Genomic DNA, 19,616 nt, shown 5'->3' with positions numbered 1-19,616 from the left:
TGGATGGGGGTTGGAGTTATATGCTGGGTAGGGGTCTTATGGACGTGGTCTTTGAAGGAGTATTAAAATGGGTCGGGAGATGTTTGGTTTGCATATTTGGTTTAAGGTTGGTATAGAGAATCGTATTCATTTTTGGCATGATCTTTGGTGTGGTGACCAATCCTTGGAAGAAGCTTTTCCCCCTTTTATACGAGAACTCTATTGACTAGGATGCATCTATGGGGTCTTTGTTGGTGAGGCAGGTTGGAGGGGAGGGGTGGTTTTGGGGTGTATGGTTCTCTCTGGAGTCGGGACTTTAATGATTGGTAGTTGGATCAACCTGGCTGCATTCCTTTCATTTTTTGAAGTGTCATTTTCCTTGGATACCAGATGGAGATCGGATGCGATGGAGGTTGAAGAACTATGGGGAGTTTGATACTTGCTCTTTTTATGGTGTGTTGAGGGGTCCTTTTGTCCCTATCCCTTGGAAGGGTATTTTGGGTGTGAAGGTCCCACGGCGAGTGTCTTTCGTTGTTTGGAAGGCGGCTAGGGGAAGATTCTTACTTGTGACAATATTTGAAGGAGAGGATATACTATAGTGGATTGGTGTTGCATGTGCCACTGTAGTGGGGAGGGGGTGGATCACCTTTGATTCATTTCACAAATGCTTATCATTTGTGGAGTTTTGCTTTAAAATCTTTTGCTATTTCTTGGGTCTTACCAAAGCGGGTGAGAGATATTTTATTTGTTAGAGGAATTAGTTGGGAAAACACTCGTCAGATATTTGGAATTTGGTTTCACTATGTTTGATATTTGGAATTTGGTCTGCTATGTTTGATGTGGATTATTTGGCAAAAGTGGAATAAGAGAACGTTTGAGGATATGGAGAGAACAAGCAACCAGCTTCTTGCTTATTTTGTTGGTACTTTGTTTGATTGGGGTTGCGCTTGGGGACTCGCAAATAGATATTCCATTCCATTGTTTATTGAATCTTTATCCTTTTGTACCTGAAGTTTTGTATTTTTTGTAATTCTTTAGGCTACTTCATGTCATTTTGCATGAAATAGTCTCTTTTCAATAAAGTATTTTTACCTATAAAAAAAAAAAAAAAAAAAAAATTGCTATTGCTTCCCCCATCCCCCTCTCTTTTTTCAATAAAATTTTGATCACTAACTGATCTAGTTAGGTTGGATTTTTCAGCACTTCATTCTCTTTTTACGCTCTCCTCTGTTCACATATGTACATTTATTTTTTTGATAAATCTTGAAACTGGTTTAACTAATTTTTGTATTATTCTTTACCATGACAGGTGGAGAACCATATAGGCTTAAGCCTTCTTTGTCACTTCTCCAATAATCAAAGTTTAACTATAGCCAGAAATCAGTCTGCTTCTGTATTTTTAAGGTACCTCCTCAAAATATAATGATCATGCATTTCCATGTACATGAGGCAAGCTCAACTTGAGGTAGGTGTAACATTTGTTATTCTTACACTTTTGAGGACCTTGTGACCCCTAAGAATTTAGGGAATGGGGGAATGGTTACTTCAACAGAACCAGGCCTTCTTAGAGAGTAGCAAGGGAATTTTAGAGAGAATTGAGGGATTGAGAAGGGAAAACTTGCATTACGTTCAGCATAATTTGAGTACATGAGCAACAGCCCTTTTTATACAAGCATAACAAAGCCATTTGCCTGTGTGTCACTCTAACTAACTCTGTAACAACCTGCCAACCTGGCAGGTTACTACTCCTAACTGCCTAACAGTCTTAATTGCAGCACATGCTCTAAAGCATTGCACACATGGGCAACTACATTCACTTACAAGAGCCTAATCCGTAACCACATTCTTACAAAGCTGACCCTACCTCCTGCAAACGTGCCCAGTAGCGCAGGCCAACAATTTTTGGATCTCCAATGGCCTCGAATGCTGCTAAGGCTGCCTGCTTGTGCACCATGTATCAGCAGCCTGCACATGTTGGACTGATTCAAGGCAAGAGCTAGATCTACAACTGCATCAATAGGCCTGTGTACCAAGCCATGCTATCAAGCTTTGCAGCGTTCACTAGCATAAACCTTGCAATATTTTTTCATAGAACCCGGCTTTTGGTGGTCACAGATTAGATCAAGTGCCCTACCCATGCCCATCATGCATGCTGATTATCATATTTGTAATATTTCAACAGCTATCCAATTGATAAGTCACATCTCCTAAAGAAAAATTAGAAAAAGAAAAAGGTTGAATATTTTCTGCTTTTACTTTTTTAGGATGGATTAATTTTATGACCTCTTAAGAATGAAGAAGAAGTGGCTGGGTTATGGCTGTTCGCTAGCTTTTATTAAATAATGCCTTATGATTACCTGTTGGTAAGGTGGCTAGCTCATAATATCTAATCCATTGATCCTACCTTAGTATACTATCACTCAACCCAAACACTAAGCAATAAGAAAATGGTAAATTTAATAATTTAACCATTTTTCTAACACTCCCCTTCACATATGCCCGAACTCTCTTTTACTATGTGAGGCCAACATGTAGGATTTTTTTAACTTTTTAAATGTCAAGTAGATTGGAGATGAAGTTCAAACTCAAGACCACATGCTCTAATACCATGATAAACTAACATTTGTCCCAAAAGCTTAAACTATTAGGAAAGGGATTTAATTGTTTAACTATTTTTCTAACATATATATTTAAAATATTGAGAGATATTGATGGCTAAGGACATTTCACGGCTGGGAAAATATGATTTGAATTATAGTCTTCTTAATGTTTCATCTAGTTACCTACATGCATTCATATATGCAAGCATAAATACATTCATGCATGCGAGGATGCAAACATAATGTGTTGTTTTGTCTTTCTAAACTTTAAAAATGTTAGAACTTCAAAACAATTATCTGCCAGAACAAAGTACAGTTTTCAAGTACCAGAAATGTAATTGAGTTGGTTCATTAAAGATGTGTGTTTGTATTATTGGCGATTACTAAATTATTGAAAGTTTGTGCTTTTACACAGCCTTGCACACATGCATGTTTATGTTCATATGAATCGATATATAACATATTGATTGATTGGTATTCTCATTTCATGATTGCAAGGAACTCAGATATAACAAACCAATCTCCAGAAATATCACCAGTTGTTTCAGTCCAAGTTGCCATTCCTGGATCCCTAACAACTTCTCCCCTACATCTTTCTCTTTTAGAAGCTCAAGCACTTGCCTGGAGAACGCGAATAATGTCAGTCCAAGGTATTTTCAACTACTTTCTTCTTTTTACAACATCATTGAATATTTTTGTTTTTTACTGCTGGCCATATGCCATTAGTCACACATCTCATCAACAACAACAACAACAACAACAAAGCCTTAGTCCCAAAATATTGGGTCGGCTATGGATCCTCAATAGATTAGTTTGGGTCGACTATGTATTCTTTTCCTCCCTTCTATTTTATTTGAAGTCATACTCTGTTATTTCTGAAATTGACCTTTTTTATTATTTCTACTAATGTTATTTTTGGTCTTCCTCTACCTTTTTTCATTCCTTCAACTTGGATCAATTCACTCTTTTTACTGGTGAACATCTCATCACTTCAGTCTAATTAAAAATCATTGGTTTCTTTCCCATTGGTTCTGGGTCTTTTAAAAGTTTCCATGGGTAGATTGGATGTCTATCATAGAAAGTCATTTCGTCTCTTAAATTTATGATTTGATGGATGCTTGTAATTTGTGTTCTTGATTGTATTGATCCCCACATGTATACTTGGGTGACTCTCCTGTTTAATGTTTGAATAAATTTTTTATTACTTATCAAAAAATAAAAGAGACAGTACTATGAGAAAAAAATTTGAATTTATATGTGCAAGAAATTCTTAAAGGTGGTTTGTGATATTTATACTAATTCTTTTTTTCCCCCCTTAATTCAAATCTTTCTGATCATATAGCAAAGCCACAAAGTGTTTAGCTGCACCATGGTGTTAACCAAAGTTAGTACCATGTAACTTGTAAACTTGAGGATCACTATCTGTATTTAACTCTATATAGCAGATATGGGTTTTATGTGAACACTTCAACAAGAAAATTGCCTACTTAAATATTAACAATAAAGGATTGATTCCTATTTCGTGATTTACTTTATGTATGGTTCTGAAATTTGAGATAAGAGGGGGAGAGAGGAGGGGGTGGGGTGGAAAAGTAGCAGCAGAAGTGATCGGGTGGCTTTTTAAAAAAAAAAAAATTACTATAAGATGTGAAAGTTTGTAAAGCTTATATAATACATGGTGCTACCCTTTGTGTAGCATGTAAGGTTAATTGTATTCTTTGTGAGGATATCATGTACCATATGAGACTCGTTGGCTGTTTAAATTTCAACCATGAATTTTAATGCTTTGTGAGAAAATTTATGCGGAACTTTTCATGAACTTGAAGCATGTATGTTTATATGACACTTAGTATCTTTTTATCAGCTTGAGATGAATGGGTTAAGCTTCCTTGACTTCTTAATCTTGTTATTTAATCACCTGATTTTTGTATGCTAGTTTCCTAATTTGTACAATTAATTTCAGAATTTGATTGTGTAACTTCTATTTGGGCTTAGCTCATCCCTTTATTTCCTTTGACAGATTCAAAAGTTTACCCTGGGCCTTTTGTTGTAGTTGACATTTCAAGAAAATCTGAGGTATTTGTTCAATTAGTGCTCTACTCTTTAATTTCATTAGTTCATAAAAATTTCACATTATATTAATTTTTATCCTTGTAGGATGGTTTATCAGTTGTAGTTTCTCCTTTAATAAGAATACACAATGAAACTAGATTCTCTATGGAGCTACGGTTTCGACGACCGCAACAAAATGAAGATGAGTTTGCTTCTGTGATGCTAAAAACAGGAGAAACAATTGATGATTCCATCGCCATGTTTGATGCTGTCAATTTGTCTGGTGAATTAAAGAAGGCATTGACGTCTTTAAGTGTTGGTATGCATTGTCAACTTTAGTTCATCAAATCAAATAAAAACCCCACTTGTTTAAGAGTTATCTATATTTCTTTCCATTATTCTTTTCATTAACCCCTTCTTGCCATTGTTGTCATTATCATCATCTTCATCATCATTATCATTAGTATCTGTAATCATCTTTAACAAGGTATGATGTGGAGATGTATGATACTTATTACTCAGAATCTTATATAAATGTGTTTCATCACTTTAGAAGAACAGATTTCAAGTGGAGATCAGATTTGAGGCTAGAGTGTTTGTTTGCATGATGCGATCGTTTAATTTCATTGGATATTGCTATGTAGATGATGCTGTTACTCCTTGACTGTATTGGAGAAGTACATCTAGATTATTGTGTGATCCTAAAATATCTGAAAATCTGAAGGGGAAAATATGACTGCTAAAGTAATGTGTTTGCTTGTTTATTTTGAAGAGAGTGCTGTAAAAAATCACTTTCCCTAAATCAGGTGTTGCCTCTTATTTACTAGCATGGAAAATAACATTAAGAATTTGGCTTGTCCCACAGGTACACATCATGGGTGTCCTGCTTTTCTAGGTTATATAAACTTGTATGTCATTATTGAGAGTGAAGATATAGAATGTGACTAAGTGGGAGAAAAAAATTGGTGTATCGATCTTTACATGTTCCTGAATTTACACAAACTAATGTCCATCTTTTACAAAAAACAAGTCATTTATGGATATTATTGTGAGGTAAGAAAGCCTTTGAGAAAAACATGATCATCGCACTACATTGTCTAAGACAAAAATTCTTTAATTAGGGAGAGGGATACCTTAAGTGGTGGTTCCCACAAAATGTGTTTTTTGAGTGGAAAATTTTCATAATTAGGTGGGAAAGTTTGAGCTTGTTATCCACCTAAATGGTCTTGATATGGAAAAAGTCATATATGAACTTTATACCTGAATTTAATAATAGGAATTAATCATGGATTTTGAAAAGTAATGAACAGATATTATACACGCCAAAGTTGGCCTAGTACAGTTGCAAAGGATTTAATGCATCTGTGAGGGTGGTGTATGGTCTAGAGTTTGGATTGTGCTGAATAATTTTACGATTCTTCAAGCTTGAAAGAAGATCTTCTTATCACAGGCTTTTTTCTTTTCTTTTTTTTCTTCCTGGATAAGTTACCTTAGTGAGAATGGCGATTTTCTTTGTGAACAATGAGCATTAAATTATTTTCTGTACCTGCAATTAATGTGATTAGTGATTGATATGTTGCAGGTAACTTCTTATTTTCATTAAGACCTGAATTTTCAGATGGCTCAATAAATTCTAAGAATTCACTTTCAGTGGAGTGGTCAGATGATTTTGAAGGTGGAAAGGCAGTTTGTCTCTCTGGATTTTTCGATCAATTAAGCTATAGAGTCCGAAAGGCTTTATTTGTTGGATCCATGAAATGTTCCTTCAGTACAGCATGTTGTATTCTCAAATCTAATGGTGCACATGTTTCAAGCATGCATTTTCTGATTCAGAGAATTGGAAGAGATGTGCCTGTTATACAACCTGATAAATCAAGGGGTCATCTTAAAAATAGTGATTCACCAGTTGCATTACAAGAGCAAAAGGAAATTTTTCTTCTTCCTACCCTAAAGGTGTCCAATTTATTGTACTCAAAGATACATGTACTTTTGAGTGAAAGGGGTAAGACCAAAAATTTCATGGGATGGCAATATTCTTTAGTTCACAAGTTACTTGACTCTAAACCTTTTTTTTTTGTAATCTTGTGCTGCAGATGTATGTACAACTAATGGCTATAACCTTGGGAGCCAAGAAACCATATCAAGCCATTCAACAGTTGATTTTTATGTTAATCCTGCCATTATATTCTTTACTATTACTTTAACTGATTTTAATACAAGCTGCAAACCAGTGAATAGTGGTGATTGGATCAAGAAGTTATTAAAGAAGAAAAGTGCTGTCCATTATCTGGATATTGATCTGGATTTTGGTGGTGGAAAGTATTTTGCTTCCTTAAGATTGTCTCGTGGGGACAGAGGCATATTAGAGGTTTCTATGCTCTAGCCACATTAGCTCTTAGTATATATTTGATAATTTTAGAGTCAAAAGTGCATAAACCATAAGTTGGAATGCTACCTTCTAGTTATTTGCAGTTTTACAGACTATATAAGTTAAACAGACATATTTGCTAATTATTTCAACTTTCTTGATTGGCTTGGTTTAAGATCTTGCTGGAAATCTAATGCTGATATTTATTTGCAGGCTACTATTTTTACATCATATTCCCTGAAGAATGATACTGATTTTTCCCTTTATTTATTTCCACCTAATAAGAAGCCTCTGTCAAGGTAGTCACTTCATCTGAGATTAGTTTAACTTTTTGAGCATTGCTCTAGAACTCTGAAATTTTGATAGTTGTAAATATATGCAGGGATGAAGCAGAGAATTTTGGTTCCAGCATCTCTCCAGAATTAGGATTACTTTTGCGTCCAAATTCATTCGGATCATGGTTCTTGAAGTAAGATATTTTCTTTATTCAACGGCAATAGGAATTTTTGAATTCCATCTTTCCCTTTATGATGCTAAAATTTTCCTGATTTTATAGGTATCCCAATTTCATGTAATAGGCATCTTATGTACTCTGTTTTGCCAGATCTAACAAGGTGCAGCTCAAATTGTTAAAAGATTCTGCATCAGAGCTATTGCTAGACTTGGATGCATTATCAGGCCTTACAGAGATAAGCTTGGAAGTAAATGAAGGATCTGGAGTCAAATCTATTACAAAGCTCGGGGTGTCCATGGGGCCACTTTTACGTGAAGTAGATTTGCCATCTCAGATAGTGACTATGGTCCCACGTTATGTTGTGCTAAATGAATCAGAGGAGAGTATCATTGTCCGTCAATGTTATTTACAGGTGTACTCTATATTTATTAATAATAAAGTTTACTTCTCTTTTGGCTCATGTCTCTGTAAAGTTGTATGACGTCTGTTAACCCCCCCTTCCCCCCTCTTTTTTTCTCTCTGAAGGATGACATGGAAGGCATCCGCATTAACAGTAAGCAGAAAATAACACTAATGCTGCAGAATGGAATTAGCAAGGGGAGAGAGTTCAATATATTTGAGAATTTTATTAGAAAACACAGAAATGCTAATCATGACTCATTAAAATACATCCGGTTTCAACTGGATGAGCCTGAACTCAGTTGGTCAGGACCAGTATGTATTGCTTCCTTGGGGTGCTTTTTCGTGAAGTTCAGGAAACAAAAATCAAATCAAACAACAGCTGCAGACACACATATCACAGAATTTGCAGCTGTTTGTGTAGTAGAAAAAGGGTCTTCTCTTGTTCTGCACTTCCAAAAACCGCCAGACAGCAGTCTACCATATCGGATTGAAAATGGCTTGCGGGATGTAGCTATAACTTTCTACCAACAGGCAAGCTATTATTCCATTTTCCTTACTCATCTGCAAATTGGAATTTTCGTCTGTAAGTTTATTTTCTTCTTCCTTTTTTCTTTTTCAATAATCACTTGATAATTTGACAGGGGTCATCACAGCAAGAGGTTCTAAAATCTGGGTGTAGTGTGGATTATGTTTGGGATGATTTGACTCTACCACATAAACTGGTTGTCCTAATCGATGGTACTCACTGATCCCTTGTTGGATTGTTTAATTTAAATTTTTTCATAGCAATTCAGTTCAAAATGAATGTTAGAATTCTTCTTTGGTTTTTTCTGTTCTCAATCAACATGGTGGAGAGCAACCTTACCTCTGAAACACCTCCTTCTCTCTCTCTGCGTAATGTCTTAGTTGTGTGTTATATGCATGTGTATATAGATGCCCAATCACACGAAAATTGTAGTGTGTGTATGTTTATATACATGAATACTCTCTTTGGTTTCATATATGGAGTTGGCTCAGAACAGGGGAACTGTGGTCTGCTATAGTAGACATAGGAAAGTCAGAGTTCTCTTTGTTTATCTTAAATTGCAATAGTATTACTAATTTATGACAAATCTGTATTGATGTTTCTGTTGTGGAATAAGAGAGAAAGGATACTGAAGAACAGCTCTCTTCTTTGATTGATAATGCTTGAGAATCTTTTAACACCTCAATCTGATTATTTGTAATTTCTTTTAGTGTTCAACAATGTGATAAAGCTTATAGAGTTTCATATCTGTTGGATGATAAATGTTGATGTAATCATTAAAAGCTTACTACCATAGTCTCTGAGTTCTGGCTACCTTTTCAGTGGCCCCATGCAATTTACCACCATTTACATGTCTATGTAGTTGTCCCTATTAAAAGACTCAACCTAAATCATGCTTTACCACACTTTTCAAATGCCATTCACTTTGGAAATAAAATTTCATGGAACTTTAAAATTAAACAGTGTGTGTGTGTAATGTTCTTGGATATATGTTTAGGAAATCTATTTGGATAAATATGTGTGTGTGTGTGTCGGTGTCTGTGCATGTGATGTTCTTGCAAAGCTGACCAATTAATGATTCTCTAGAGACAATTATATTGGAGTATAATTCCTCTTTTTTTTGCATTAAATGGATCAAGATTTGATCACTTGTCATGGTTCTACCTATATCATGTGGACCTAGGTATGCCACTTGAGCATAGGTATGTATATAGGGGTTAGGTTCATCATGCCTTTCAATATGAAGACCTGAAAATGTTTATAGATTGTCAAAAGTCTCTAATTTCCTCTTTTATACCCTGGGGTTACATGAAGTATTGAGGTAGCATGCAATGCGACCACACTAGTTTTAAGAATTCATAAATAAAGGTCATACACAGTGTACAAGGCTACTGTCTGTGAGAGGTGGTTGAAGGTTTTTCTTACCCCAATTTTTGGAGAGCCTGATTCCTATAATTGAACCCATGACACCTCACTTGGGTGGAGGGAACTTGCCATCACACTAAGGTCTGACCTCTCTTAGACTATACGTGTAATGCAGAATATATTGTACTCGAGCTTTGGAATTTATGCCTAACAAGGAAGATTTCTCTTCCTTCCTTTTGTTTGACATGTTGATGAATCATGATGTTGTTGTTTGTGATACTTCCCATGCATTTGTCATGTATGAGATGGGTGCAACACATTTAGAATTGTCCAAATAATATAGGCATGTATTATTTATAATCAGATTGCAGGTTCAATAATTGCATGGTAATTTGGATTGTAAAAAGTAGATTCACATAACTGGATATTCTGGTTTTTCTTGTAGGTCGTCTTCCATTACGTGAGATTAACTTGGATAAGGTGCGTGCGTGGAAGTCTTTTTACAAACCGTGGCAACATAGAGGATTGGCATCTAATTCTGGAGATCAGAGAATTAATATTGGTGAAGTTACTGGCATGGAGATGGTAAAGGTGGGGTTTGAAGTATATGCAGATGGTCTCACACGGGTTTTACGAATTTGTGAGATATCCAGTAGTAACAAGGGAGATTCAATGCTTAAATCACGTGCAAAGATTCAACTAAAAGTTTCCCATTTGGCAATCCACCTACTAGAATGTAGAAAACAGGTCAGTCCAATTCCCCGTTATTGATATTGTAATTAGTTTCTTTCTTTGTTCTTTGCTTTTCTCTCTTTTTTTTTAAACCTTTGATTTGCTTTATGCCTTTATTGCATAAAGCAGTTTTTTGAATATACATCTTTCTTACTTATCAAAAAAAAATTGTAAACTCAAGCTTATATTGTTTGCAATATTCAAGGGACTCATATATTATTAGACATTTATTTCTCTTAGTAATAAAAATTTAAATACATGCACAACTTGTCATATGTCACCTCCACTTCTTGTCCTTATGTCCAGCCAACTAAAAAGGAATAAGGATTCTTGATGCATCTTCTTTACTATAAAATTCTGAATATATATGGTATGGTTTTAGCCACATCTATATATTTCACCAAAAACAAATGAAAAACATCTATAAAGAAAATACTGCTGAGAGGATAATACTTCTGTCCAAAAATTTTGTAGCATGAATGACTAAGTGGATAGCACTTGACAATTGGGAATGATGTCCCCCTGCCCATGCGATTGTATCCAAAGTTGCTCAATAATTTTATTATATTGCTTCAAAGCCATGGCAGCTACAGTCTTATCTTTTGAACAGTGTGCTCTGTTGTTGTGCAGAGTACATGCTACAATGACATAATTTCATTTTGATGGACAGCTTAGTACTTATGGTCTTTATCTAATATGTTATAATCTTCTGAAGGATGGAGATGAGAGTGAGACGTCAGTTAATTCACCAATCTTAATTATGAGGCTTGGGAAAATCAATATGGATTCTGTATTTACTGATCAGCACAAATATAACCAGATCAGTTTACAGGTAATGATTCCATATGCTTGATGTCTTCAAAAGAGTCACTGATCCCGATCAGTCTATTCTTTCCAGATTGTGTGAAGTGTTATAAGAATTCTTGGGTAATTATTTCCATCAGATTTTGTTACTTATAGTGCCTTTGTTGTATTTAATCCAGTCCTTGAATTTGGAGGAGAAGTGGGTAGGAGCTCCTTTTGCAGCAATGCTTCGTAGACATATGGTGGACTATAGTGAGCCAAATGACTGTGTACTCAAAATTGTCTTCGTCCTGCTTCCTGCCAGTTCCAATGTTACACAAGTTAAATACTCATCTATAGCTTTGCAGGTAAAAATCAGGCAGTGGATGCTAATCTTTTCCCTATATTTCCTAAAGCTTATCTGTTGCATTTTTTTTTTCTTTTTTTCACTTGGATTCTTTGACAATCAGTGATCAGCCTGTGAGAAACTCTCATAACCAATGTTATGGAATATATTTGATAGCACAATATCCAAGTGTAATTGACTGTGCTAGCCTCTGATTTTCTGAGTTGGTGTCATACAGCCAGTTGATTTGAACCTTGATGAGGAGACATTAATGAGAATTGCGCCATTTTGGAGAACATCTCTCAGTGAATCTAAATCTCAGAGTCGGCAGTTTTACTTTGATCATTTTGAGATCCACCCAATAAAGGTTTGATGCCTTTTCTTATTCTCTCCACCTCTCTCACATTATAGTAGACTTCACCCACCTTAAATTAATAGAAATATGACCTTTATTTGTATCTCTTTCTATAGATTTTTGCAAATTTTCTTCCTGGGGAATCATACTCAAGTTATAGCTCAGCTCAGGAGACTCTAAGGTCTTTACTGCATAGCGTGGTAAAGGTATGTCAGGCATGCTTTTAAAAGGCTTGATATTTTTCATGCTTAAATGTTTGATACAGTATCTATGCTGTCATTTTATTATTTCATTCTTAAACTCATCTGTTTACCCTCATTTTTAAAATTCTGTAGGTCCCTTTCATAAAGAATAAGGTTGTAGAGCTCAATGGGGTCCTGGTTACGCATGCTCTGATAACAATGCGTGAATTATGTATTAGATGTGCGCGACATTATTCATGGTAAGCCCATGCTCTGATAACAATGCGTGAATTATGTATTAGATGTGCGCGACATTATTCATGGTAAGCCTATCATTTATCTTTCTTTTTTTTTTCTTTTGTGATTCACATATTAAGCCATAAATTGATATGATTGTCCAGGTATGGCATGAGAGCCATCTATATTGCAAAAGGAAGCCAATTGCTACCACCAGATTTTGTGTCTATGTTTGATGACTTGGCTTCATCCTCTCTTGATATTTTTTTTGATCCTTCCCATGGGTTGAGGAATCTTCCAGGTTTGACTTTAGGTACTCTTTCTCCGCTATATGTTAATTTACTGATCTTTTATTTTTTTGGGGGTAGGGTATTGTTTAAGTTCCCCTTTTTGTACTTGTTACTTTCATCATTGTGGTGAATTAATAAGCTCCCAGGAAATTATTTGAACTTTATAGGCATTTGTAAATGAAAATTAATACAATAAATTCATCATGATTTTCTTTGGTGTTTGCATGTCTGCTTTGGTCCAACTGTTTGGTGGCAATTAGTTGTGAGTGTGTGTGTAGTTGGACACTGGGCAAGAAGGAAAGGGGCAGGGGGGGGGGGGGGGGGGGGGGTGAGGACAAGTTCTAGGCTCAACAATTAGCCCACTAAAGAAGAGTTGAGAATTTGGACCTGATTGTTAGGTAAAGTGCAGATTGGTCTCACTTTGTCTCACTTGCAAGAAGCTTGTGGATGTTTTTGGGATTTGTTGAGTGGTGCTAACTAAAGTGGTGCTTTATCTGGGTTTTGTAGTGCAGGGAGTCTTTATTTTATGGTTGTAAATATTATGTCAGGAACTTGAATTGGTTTCTGTTGAGAATCTGAGTCAGTACATTGGAAACAATATTTTCTAGCTTTTTGCCATTTAACAGCTCCAATATCCTGACCTGCTATGAAGCATGAAGACCAAAAAAAAAAAATTCACTGCAACAAGTTTGCCAAAAGTAAGATACGTACAACAGGGATAATCTAATAAATTTCTTATTGAAAATGCCAACATTGTTAAAAATCTTTACTTATTTGGTGTAATAGTTTAGCCATGCTAGCATCCAGCTATGAATTTCTTTCCTACCTTTTTGAGTAATTTTATTTTTTATTGTACTGTTCATTGGCTGAGATAAAGTGAATAAGCAATTCAAAAATACATGGCCGTTTTGACCTTCTGTTTTGTACGTGTACTTAAACATGAAATGCCATATAATTGCTTGTAGTGTTTCTGATATCCCTGTCAGACACTAACGCTCCCTTAATGCCTTCTCTTTTTGTTTTAATTGCAAAGGCCTAGTTGTAATATCTGTTTGCTGCTTTGGCTATTGAGGACAGGTACGTTTAAATTCATAAGTAAATGTATAGATGGGAAAGGATTCTCTGGGACAAAACGATACTTTGGTGATCTTGAAAAAACTGTAAGTCTTGTATTTTTTAATTTGTGGATATGTTTGCTTCTGCGCTTCTGCACTCACTAAAACTATAATATTTGTGGCTCTGTAGTTGAGAAAAGCAGGATCTAATGTACTCTTTGCTGCTGTCACTGAAATATCAGACTCTGTTCTGAAGGGAGCAGAAGCAAGCGGTTTTAATGGAATGGTACAACTAACTTCTCAACTTTTGGTACCACTAGTGCACTTGCAGCGTTTTGATTTCTATTTCTATTATTGGAATTTTTAACATTAATATTTTGTTGCCTATCTTGAAGGTAAGTGGCTTTCACCAGGGAATTTTGAAACTGGCTATGGAGCCATCCTTGTTGGGAACTGCCTTGATGGAAGGTGGTCCAGATCGAAAGATCAAACTTGATCACAGCCCTGGGGTGGATGAGGTAAAATCTGATATATTTACTCTGATGAGAGAATTAATGTGAAATTTTGATATTCCTTTGCCATGCTCCATTTTTCAAGACTCTAGAAGATAGAATTTCTTCTTTTCTTGTTATTGTTTTAATTTCTTGATTTGGTTATTTATTTATTTTGTGTAATTGTATGAGTTGAGACCAAGTCTCTTTCATACCGCATTGATGCCTTTAGTGCTAAATACCATTGACATATTCTTTCTTTGCGAGTAACGTGTCGCACCATTGAAAGCTTGGGACATTGTGGCTTGTGTTTGTTGACTGAATTGATGGATATTCTTTATCTCCTTGAAAAATGGCACTCAACCTAGAGATTATTAATGATATTTCTGGGGAAAGACCATGGGAACCCTATCATCAAACCCAAGACAAGAAGGCAGTCCATTTATTGTAAAACATTAAGACACATCTTTTACCACATCATGCAACAAAATTGACAATTATTTTTTGTGTATGTATGTTCTATATCTACAGGCAGCTCATTATCCTTTGCATTTTTTATAAGTCTATTGCTGAAATCAATTACTAATTTTTGCTTTAATTACTGCAGTTATACATAGAAGGATACCTGCAAGCTATGCTGGATACCTTGTATAGGCAAGAATATCTTAGAGTCAAAGTCATTGAGAATCAGGTAATTTATTGACCAGGTTGCAAAAAAATTTAATTGAATATTTATAATAGCTGTTAGTAACCCTAAATTCCTCGTCCTTCATCTTCCGTATAACAATTAAATCTTAATCGTCAAATTTCATTAAAAGTCACATTCTAGTCACATGACTTTCTAAGAGCATTCGCACTAGTTGGTGCAAAAATTTCTATCTATTTTAGCATAAGAATTTACTTTTTCTATTTTACACAACCACTTTTCAAAACACCCCACATTAGATTATTTATTTTACACTACAATTTATTAAATACTATTTATATGTTTGGAGAGATGAGGTAGAGAGAGAAGAGAGTGAGGGGAGAAGAGAGAGAGAGATTGACCGGGTTTGAGGTGAGAGAAATAAGAATAAAATATACAATACAAATGAATACTAACTATGTAAATATACACAATTACTGCAGCAACAATAGATATTTACACAATTTTAGCTTAACTGATGTGAGCAGTTTTGGGGCTTAAATGTGTAAATTTGAAACATTTTTTATGAAACGCATATTGGTGCAAATGCTCTAAAAAGCTAAAGACATAATAATAAAAAAAACATAACATAGACTAACAAAGACTATTCTTGTAATAGTTAGCGGGCTAGACAACATGGACTAATGGACCTTCTTTGTTTTGGCTTAGATACTCCTGTATCACTATTTATAGTTTCTAAGAATATCACATTTATTTGTTTAGGTTTTCCTGAAAAACCTACCCCCAAATAGTTCTCTCATTGAGGAGATCATGGATCATGTGAAGGCATTCCTTATTAGCAAGGCATTGTTGAAGGGAGATTCTTCAACAACTTCTCGACCCTTGCATCATCTTCAAGGAGAAAGAGTAAGTGTGACCATTCATTTAGTGTGCCTCTTTTCCTTTTCACTTTTTTAAAATTTATTGTTTGTTTCATGAGTAGGAATGTTATTTCAGAAATGAATTTAAAAACATTTTCTTTTATGATAACTAACAATGAACAACTACATCATTGGTTCATATCAAAACATTTTGTAAAAGAATTAGCTTTATTGTTCATGCATAATACTTCATTAGGTATTATTATATTTGAAAATTAGTTATATTACATGTTATTAAAAGAGAGAATATATGAATTATTATGATTGATATAATTTAATATAAGAATATATTGTTTGAATGAATTGATAAATATTTTATTATTTTGATAAATTTAACTGCATATTTATTTTCTATATTTTGATTGCATGTACTATTAAATTTGCTTTTGTGTTTTGCTAGGTTTTGTTTTAATTATTGCTAAAACAACTAAACTTGAGCAGAAATTTCATATTTCAAATCAGTTTTTTTTTTTTTTTTGGTAATATAAATTTTAGAAAAATTACCATATAAATTACAAAGATCCTTGAATATTAGTGGCATTGCCTAAAAGGACCCAAATTTAAATCCTCCCTCCCAACTTATTGTGAGCAAACAAAGAAAAAAAAAAAACAATATAAATTCTGCTTTAATATTAATAATTGATGCAACACCAATAAAATTAGCACTTGAAAATGAATGTACCTCATTACACATTAAATTAAATTAATATTTTATCATTAAAATATATATATTTATATATATATATATATATATATTTTGTTGAATAGAAAAGAATACTAAAAAGAATTAAACAAATGATTAAAGGCATTGCTGAAGGTGGAAGGCTAAACAAAGAATATTTTATTTGCTCCTTAAAGAATGCATCAGATGACAAAACCTTAGGTTATTGTAGCTTGGAACAAAATGCGTGGAACAAAAATATTAGTTGGGAACTTTGCATAATATTTAATAAAATATTTATATTTTGAAGATTTATCAACCAACACATTATTTTACATACTTGATATTTACACGTTGGCAAATGGCAAGCCATTTATTGTGTACAATATGATTATTTATTTTGAGATTTTTTTGCTATGAAAGATGAGTGTCTATATATATATCCCGCTAGGTGGTTACCCAAAACTTTTATTAAAATTTAAATACTAAGGAAATAAAATTATTTATTGTTGAATATAAATAAATAATTCATTTAATTCTTTGCTTAGAAATAGTATTTCTAACCATTATCAAAATGAATAAATAAATAATTTACATGTCATTAGAAAATGGAAAAATGTAGAATTTTAAAACTAATATAATTTAGAATAAGAACATATTGTAATATTGTTTGCGTAAATTGACAAATATTTAATTACTTTCTAACTTAAGAACATAATTATTCTTTTTATAGTCTTGATTGTGTGTTAAATTGTTTTTGTTGGATCTTAAAATTTGTTTTATTCTCTAAGAATGCATCACATGCTATAACCTTATTAGAGGGATTAAGATAACAATCTTTAAGCATAGTGGACTAAAATGAAAATTCACCAAACTTATAGGGTGTAAATTGTATTTTTGCATATATATGTATGTGTGTGTGTGAGAGAGAGAGAGAGAGAGGCATACGAATTCTTTGAGCCTTATAAATACATTGAAATAATTGTATATGCTAATTAATACTTTAACGTAAAAGCTAAATTTTGATGAGGTGGAAGCCTAAGGGAGTGTTTGATTCGCTGTGATGTGCCCTTGATGTGATGCACATTACGATAATGTAACATTAAAGTTTTTGGTTTATTTTATTTCAAACATTACCATAATTTAAAATTACAAAATATATCACATCATCTTAATCTCATCACCTTCGTAAACAATGTAATGTTGTATTATTATTTTGAGATTACATTAATGTAAGATTACAATAACGTAATATTATGACGTAATGTAATATTACGGCAAATCAAACACTCCCTAAATGAAAAGAATGTTATAGAAGCTAAACTTTAATTAAGCTAAACTCATGCTCTCCCACATGAGGTCTCTTTAATGTTGGGCTATGTGGAGTCTTGATCCGGATTATGACCAAACCCAATATAAAAGTGTTACGGTTTTAATGGGAGATTTTCTGAGGCATAGCCCATGGAGCCTCCTTAATATCATTGTTTCATATTAGGGGTTGTCAATTTGTTTGAGAGAGAAACTGTATTACCACATATTGTATTTTTTCCTGAAAATAGTGAAATCACTGCAACTCTGTAGATGTAGGCAAATTGCCGAACCACGTAATTTCTTGTGTCGTGTGATTGCCTTGTGTGTTGTATTATTTTTCTATTCGTTTTTGCCTCGCCTCTCACAGATCTCCTCTCATAGATCTGGGAATTTGTTTAAATTCCCAACACGTAATAAGGAGATATAGGGAGATATAGGCTTTGAATCCCATTTCCTCCCCTTGTTGTAACAATGGAATTATCCACAAAAAAATAAAAAATAAAAAAATCCTGCATTAAGTTGTATGACAGTACCTCTTAAATGTATTGGTAATATGATGGGTCTAGTAGCAAAAACCTTTTTATATAAACAATTTTTTTTTTTTTAATAGTCATTTTATCATGAATCATTTTGAGTTAGATGTGTTGGTATTTTGTCAAATGTCTCTTTTGTAGCTAAATTTCTGACATAGAAGAGAAAATGTAGTGTAACCCATTATGGTTATTGCACTTTGGACATTAACTGGTCTGTTGGTGACCTATGTGTCTATGAATATGTTGATCACCTTATATCTTATTTCTTTTGTGTGCATGTAGATTTTAAATTTATGATTAGAACTGAAATATTATCAACTTGTTGGCGATCAATGTACACACAAGTTCACCTCTAAATCAATTTGAAGTAATTCAGCAATGAAATTTTTTACCACAGGGATGGAAAATTGGACCAACGGTGTTGACATTGTGTGAACACCTATTTGTGAGTTTTGCAATCCGTGCACTGAGAAAGCAAGCTAATAAGTATATAGCCAACGTCAAGTGGAAGAGAGAGTCAGATGATGATAATCAAAAAGCAGTTGTCCTTGCAAAGCCCAAAGCAGACAAATACAGGTTAAAATTTATCTGGAAATGGGGGATTGGCAAGTTTGTATTGTCAGGCATTGTGGCATATGTTGATGGAAGGTTATGTCGTTGCATACCTAATCCAGTAGCACGACGGATTGTGAGTGGATTTTTGTTGAGTTTTCTTGACAACAATAGCAAAGAATGATCTATTTGTGTATATCTTTGTACCCTGAATGTATATATTGAAGCTTTTATATGGCTGACACACAAAAGCTGGCTGCACATACTCTTCCTTTTGCCCAATATTATGTTTTCCCTGGTCTTATTTTCGTATTTTGTTCTGTTTTTTAATTAATTTAAGCAAAACTAAATTAAGATAAGCACATGCTAAAAGCAGAATATTGTAAGGAATACCCTATTGAACGTATACACTAATCTTCCCAAGGAGTAATCTAAAATGTAGCATTTGCTTCAATGCTTTGTACACAGCTTCCTTATCCTTATACTTTTGCTTGTGAATCCCAGCATTTTGTTCTAATGCAATTTAGGCGAGTAGAAGCTAAATATGAAATACATGAATAACACAACTCTTCTACAAATCTAGCTCTACAAGAATTTTAGGTTTACATTCTAATCAGTTCCAATACCTTCCAATACCTAACCAATAACCATATGTGGACTCAAAACTTGACGAGGAATGCAATAAAAACACCTACGACCTCCCATCTAAAATTCTAAAAATTACATTGTATAAAAAATTAGCATCTGCACAATCAATCAATTTGCATCATCTTCCT

General features: G+C 34.0%; 1 protein-coding gene across 5 annotated transcripts in view; it reads left to right on the top strand.

The window, feature by feature from the left end:
• Positions 1-19,152, top strand: part of LOC126732639 (uncharacterized) — a 40,638-nt gene extending 21,486 nt beyond the window's left edge. For 2 of the 5 annotated variants that reach the window (XM_050435602.1, XM_050435605.1), the window contains 24 exons: positions 1,289-1,383; positions 3,078-3,229; positions 4,600-4,655; positions 4,737-4,950; positions 6,214-6,633; positions 6,725-6,999; positions 7,213-7,298; positions 7,382-7,468; positions 7,604-7,865; positions 7,979-8,386; positions 8,497-8,593; positions 10,192-10,493; positions 11,194-11,310; positions 11,462-11,629; positions 11,846-11,974; positions 12,079-12,168; positions 12,298-12,404; positions 12,546-12,694; positions 13,749-13,831; positions 13,917-14,012; positions 14,122-14,244; positions 14,825-14,908; positions 15,626-15,769; positions 18,686-19,152. In XM_050435602.1, coding sequence (XP_050291559.1) covers positions 1,289-1,383; positions 3,078-3,229; positions 4,600-4,655; positions 4,737-4,950; positions 6,214-6,633; positions 6,725-6,999; positions 7,213-7,298; positions 7,382-7,468; positions 7,604-7,865; positions 7,979-8,386; positions 8,497-8,593; positions 10,192-10,493; positions 11,194-11,310; positions 11,462-11,629; positions 11,846-11,974; positions 12,079-12,168; positions 12,298-12,404; positions 12,546-12,694; positions 13,749-13,831; positions 13,917-14,012; positions 14,122-14,244; positions 14,825-14,908; positions 15,626-15,769; positions 18,686-19,024 — 4,083 coding nt within the window. In that variant the 3' untranslated portion in view covers positions 19,025-19,152. Of the gene's footprint in view, positions 1-1,288; positions 1,384-3,077; positions 3,230-4,599; positions 4,656-4,736; positions 4,951-6,213; positions 6,634-6,724; positions 7,000-7,212; positions 7,299-7,381; positions 7,469-7,603; positions 7,866-7,978; positions 8,387-8,496; positions 8,594-10,191; positions 10,494-11,193; positions 11,311-11,461; positions 11,630-11,845; positions 11,975-12,078; positions 12,169-12,297; positions 12,468-12,545; positions 12,695-13,748; positions 13,832-13,916; positions 14,013-14,121; positions 14,245-14,824; positions 14,909-15,625; positions 15,770-18,570 lie in introns of those variants that run through there. The other 3 variants (XM_050435603.1, XM_050435604.1, XR_007659516.1) reach the window with 3 other exon arrangements.
• The last annotated feature ends 464 nt before the right edge of the window (positions 19,153-19,616 follow it).

The sequence above is a fragment of the Quercus robur genome, chromosome 6, assembly GCF_932294415.1.
Source record: "Quercus robur chromosome 6, dhQueRobu3.1, whole genome shotgun sequence".
NCBI classification, from domain to species: Eukaryota; Viridiplantae; Streptophyta; class Magnoliopsida; order Fagales; family Fagaceae; genus Quercus; species Quercus robur.
The sequence above is the reverse complement of the archived record's forward strand: the minus strand, read 5'-3'. Positions and strand labels throughout refer to the sequence as shown.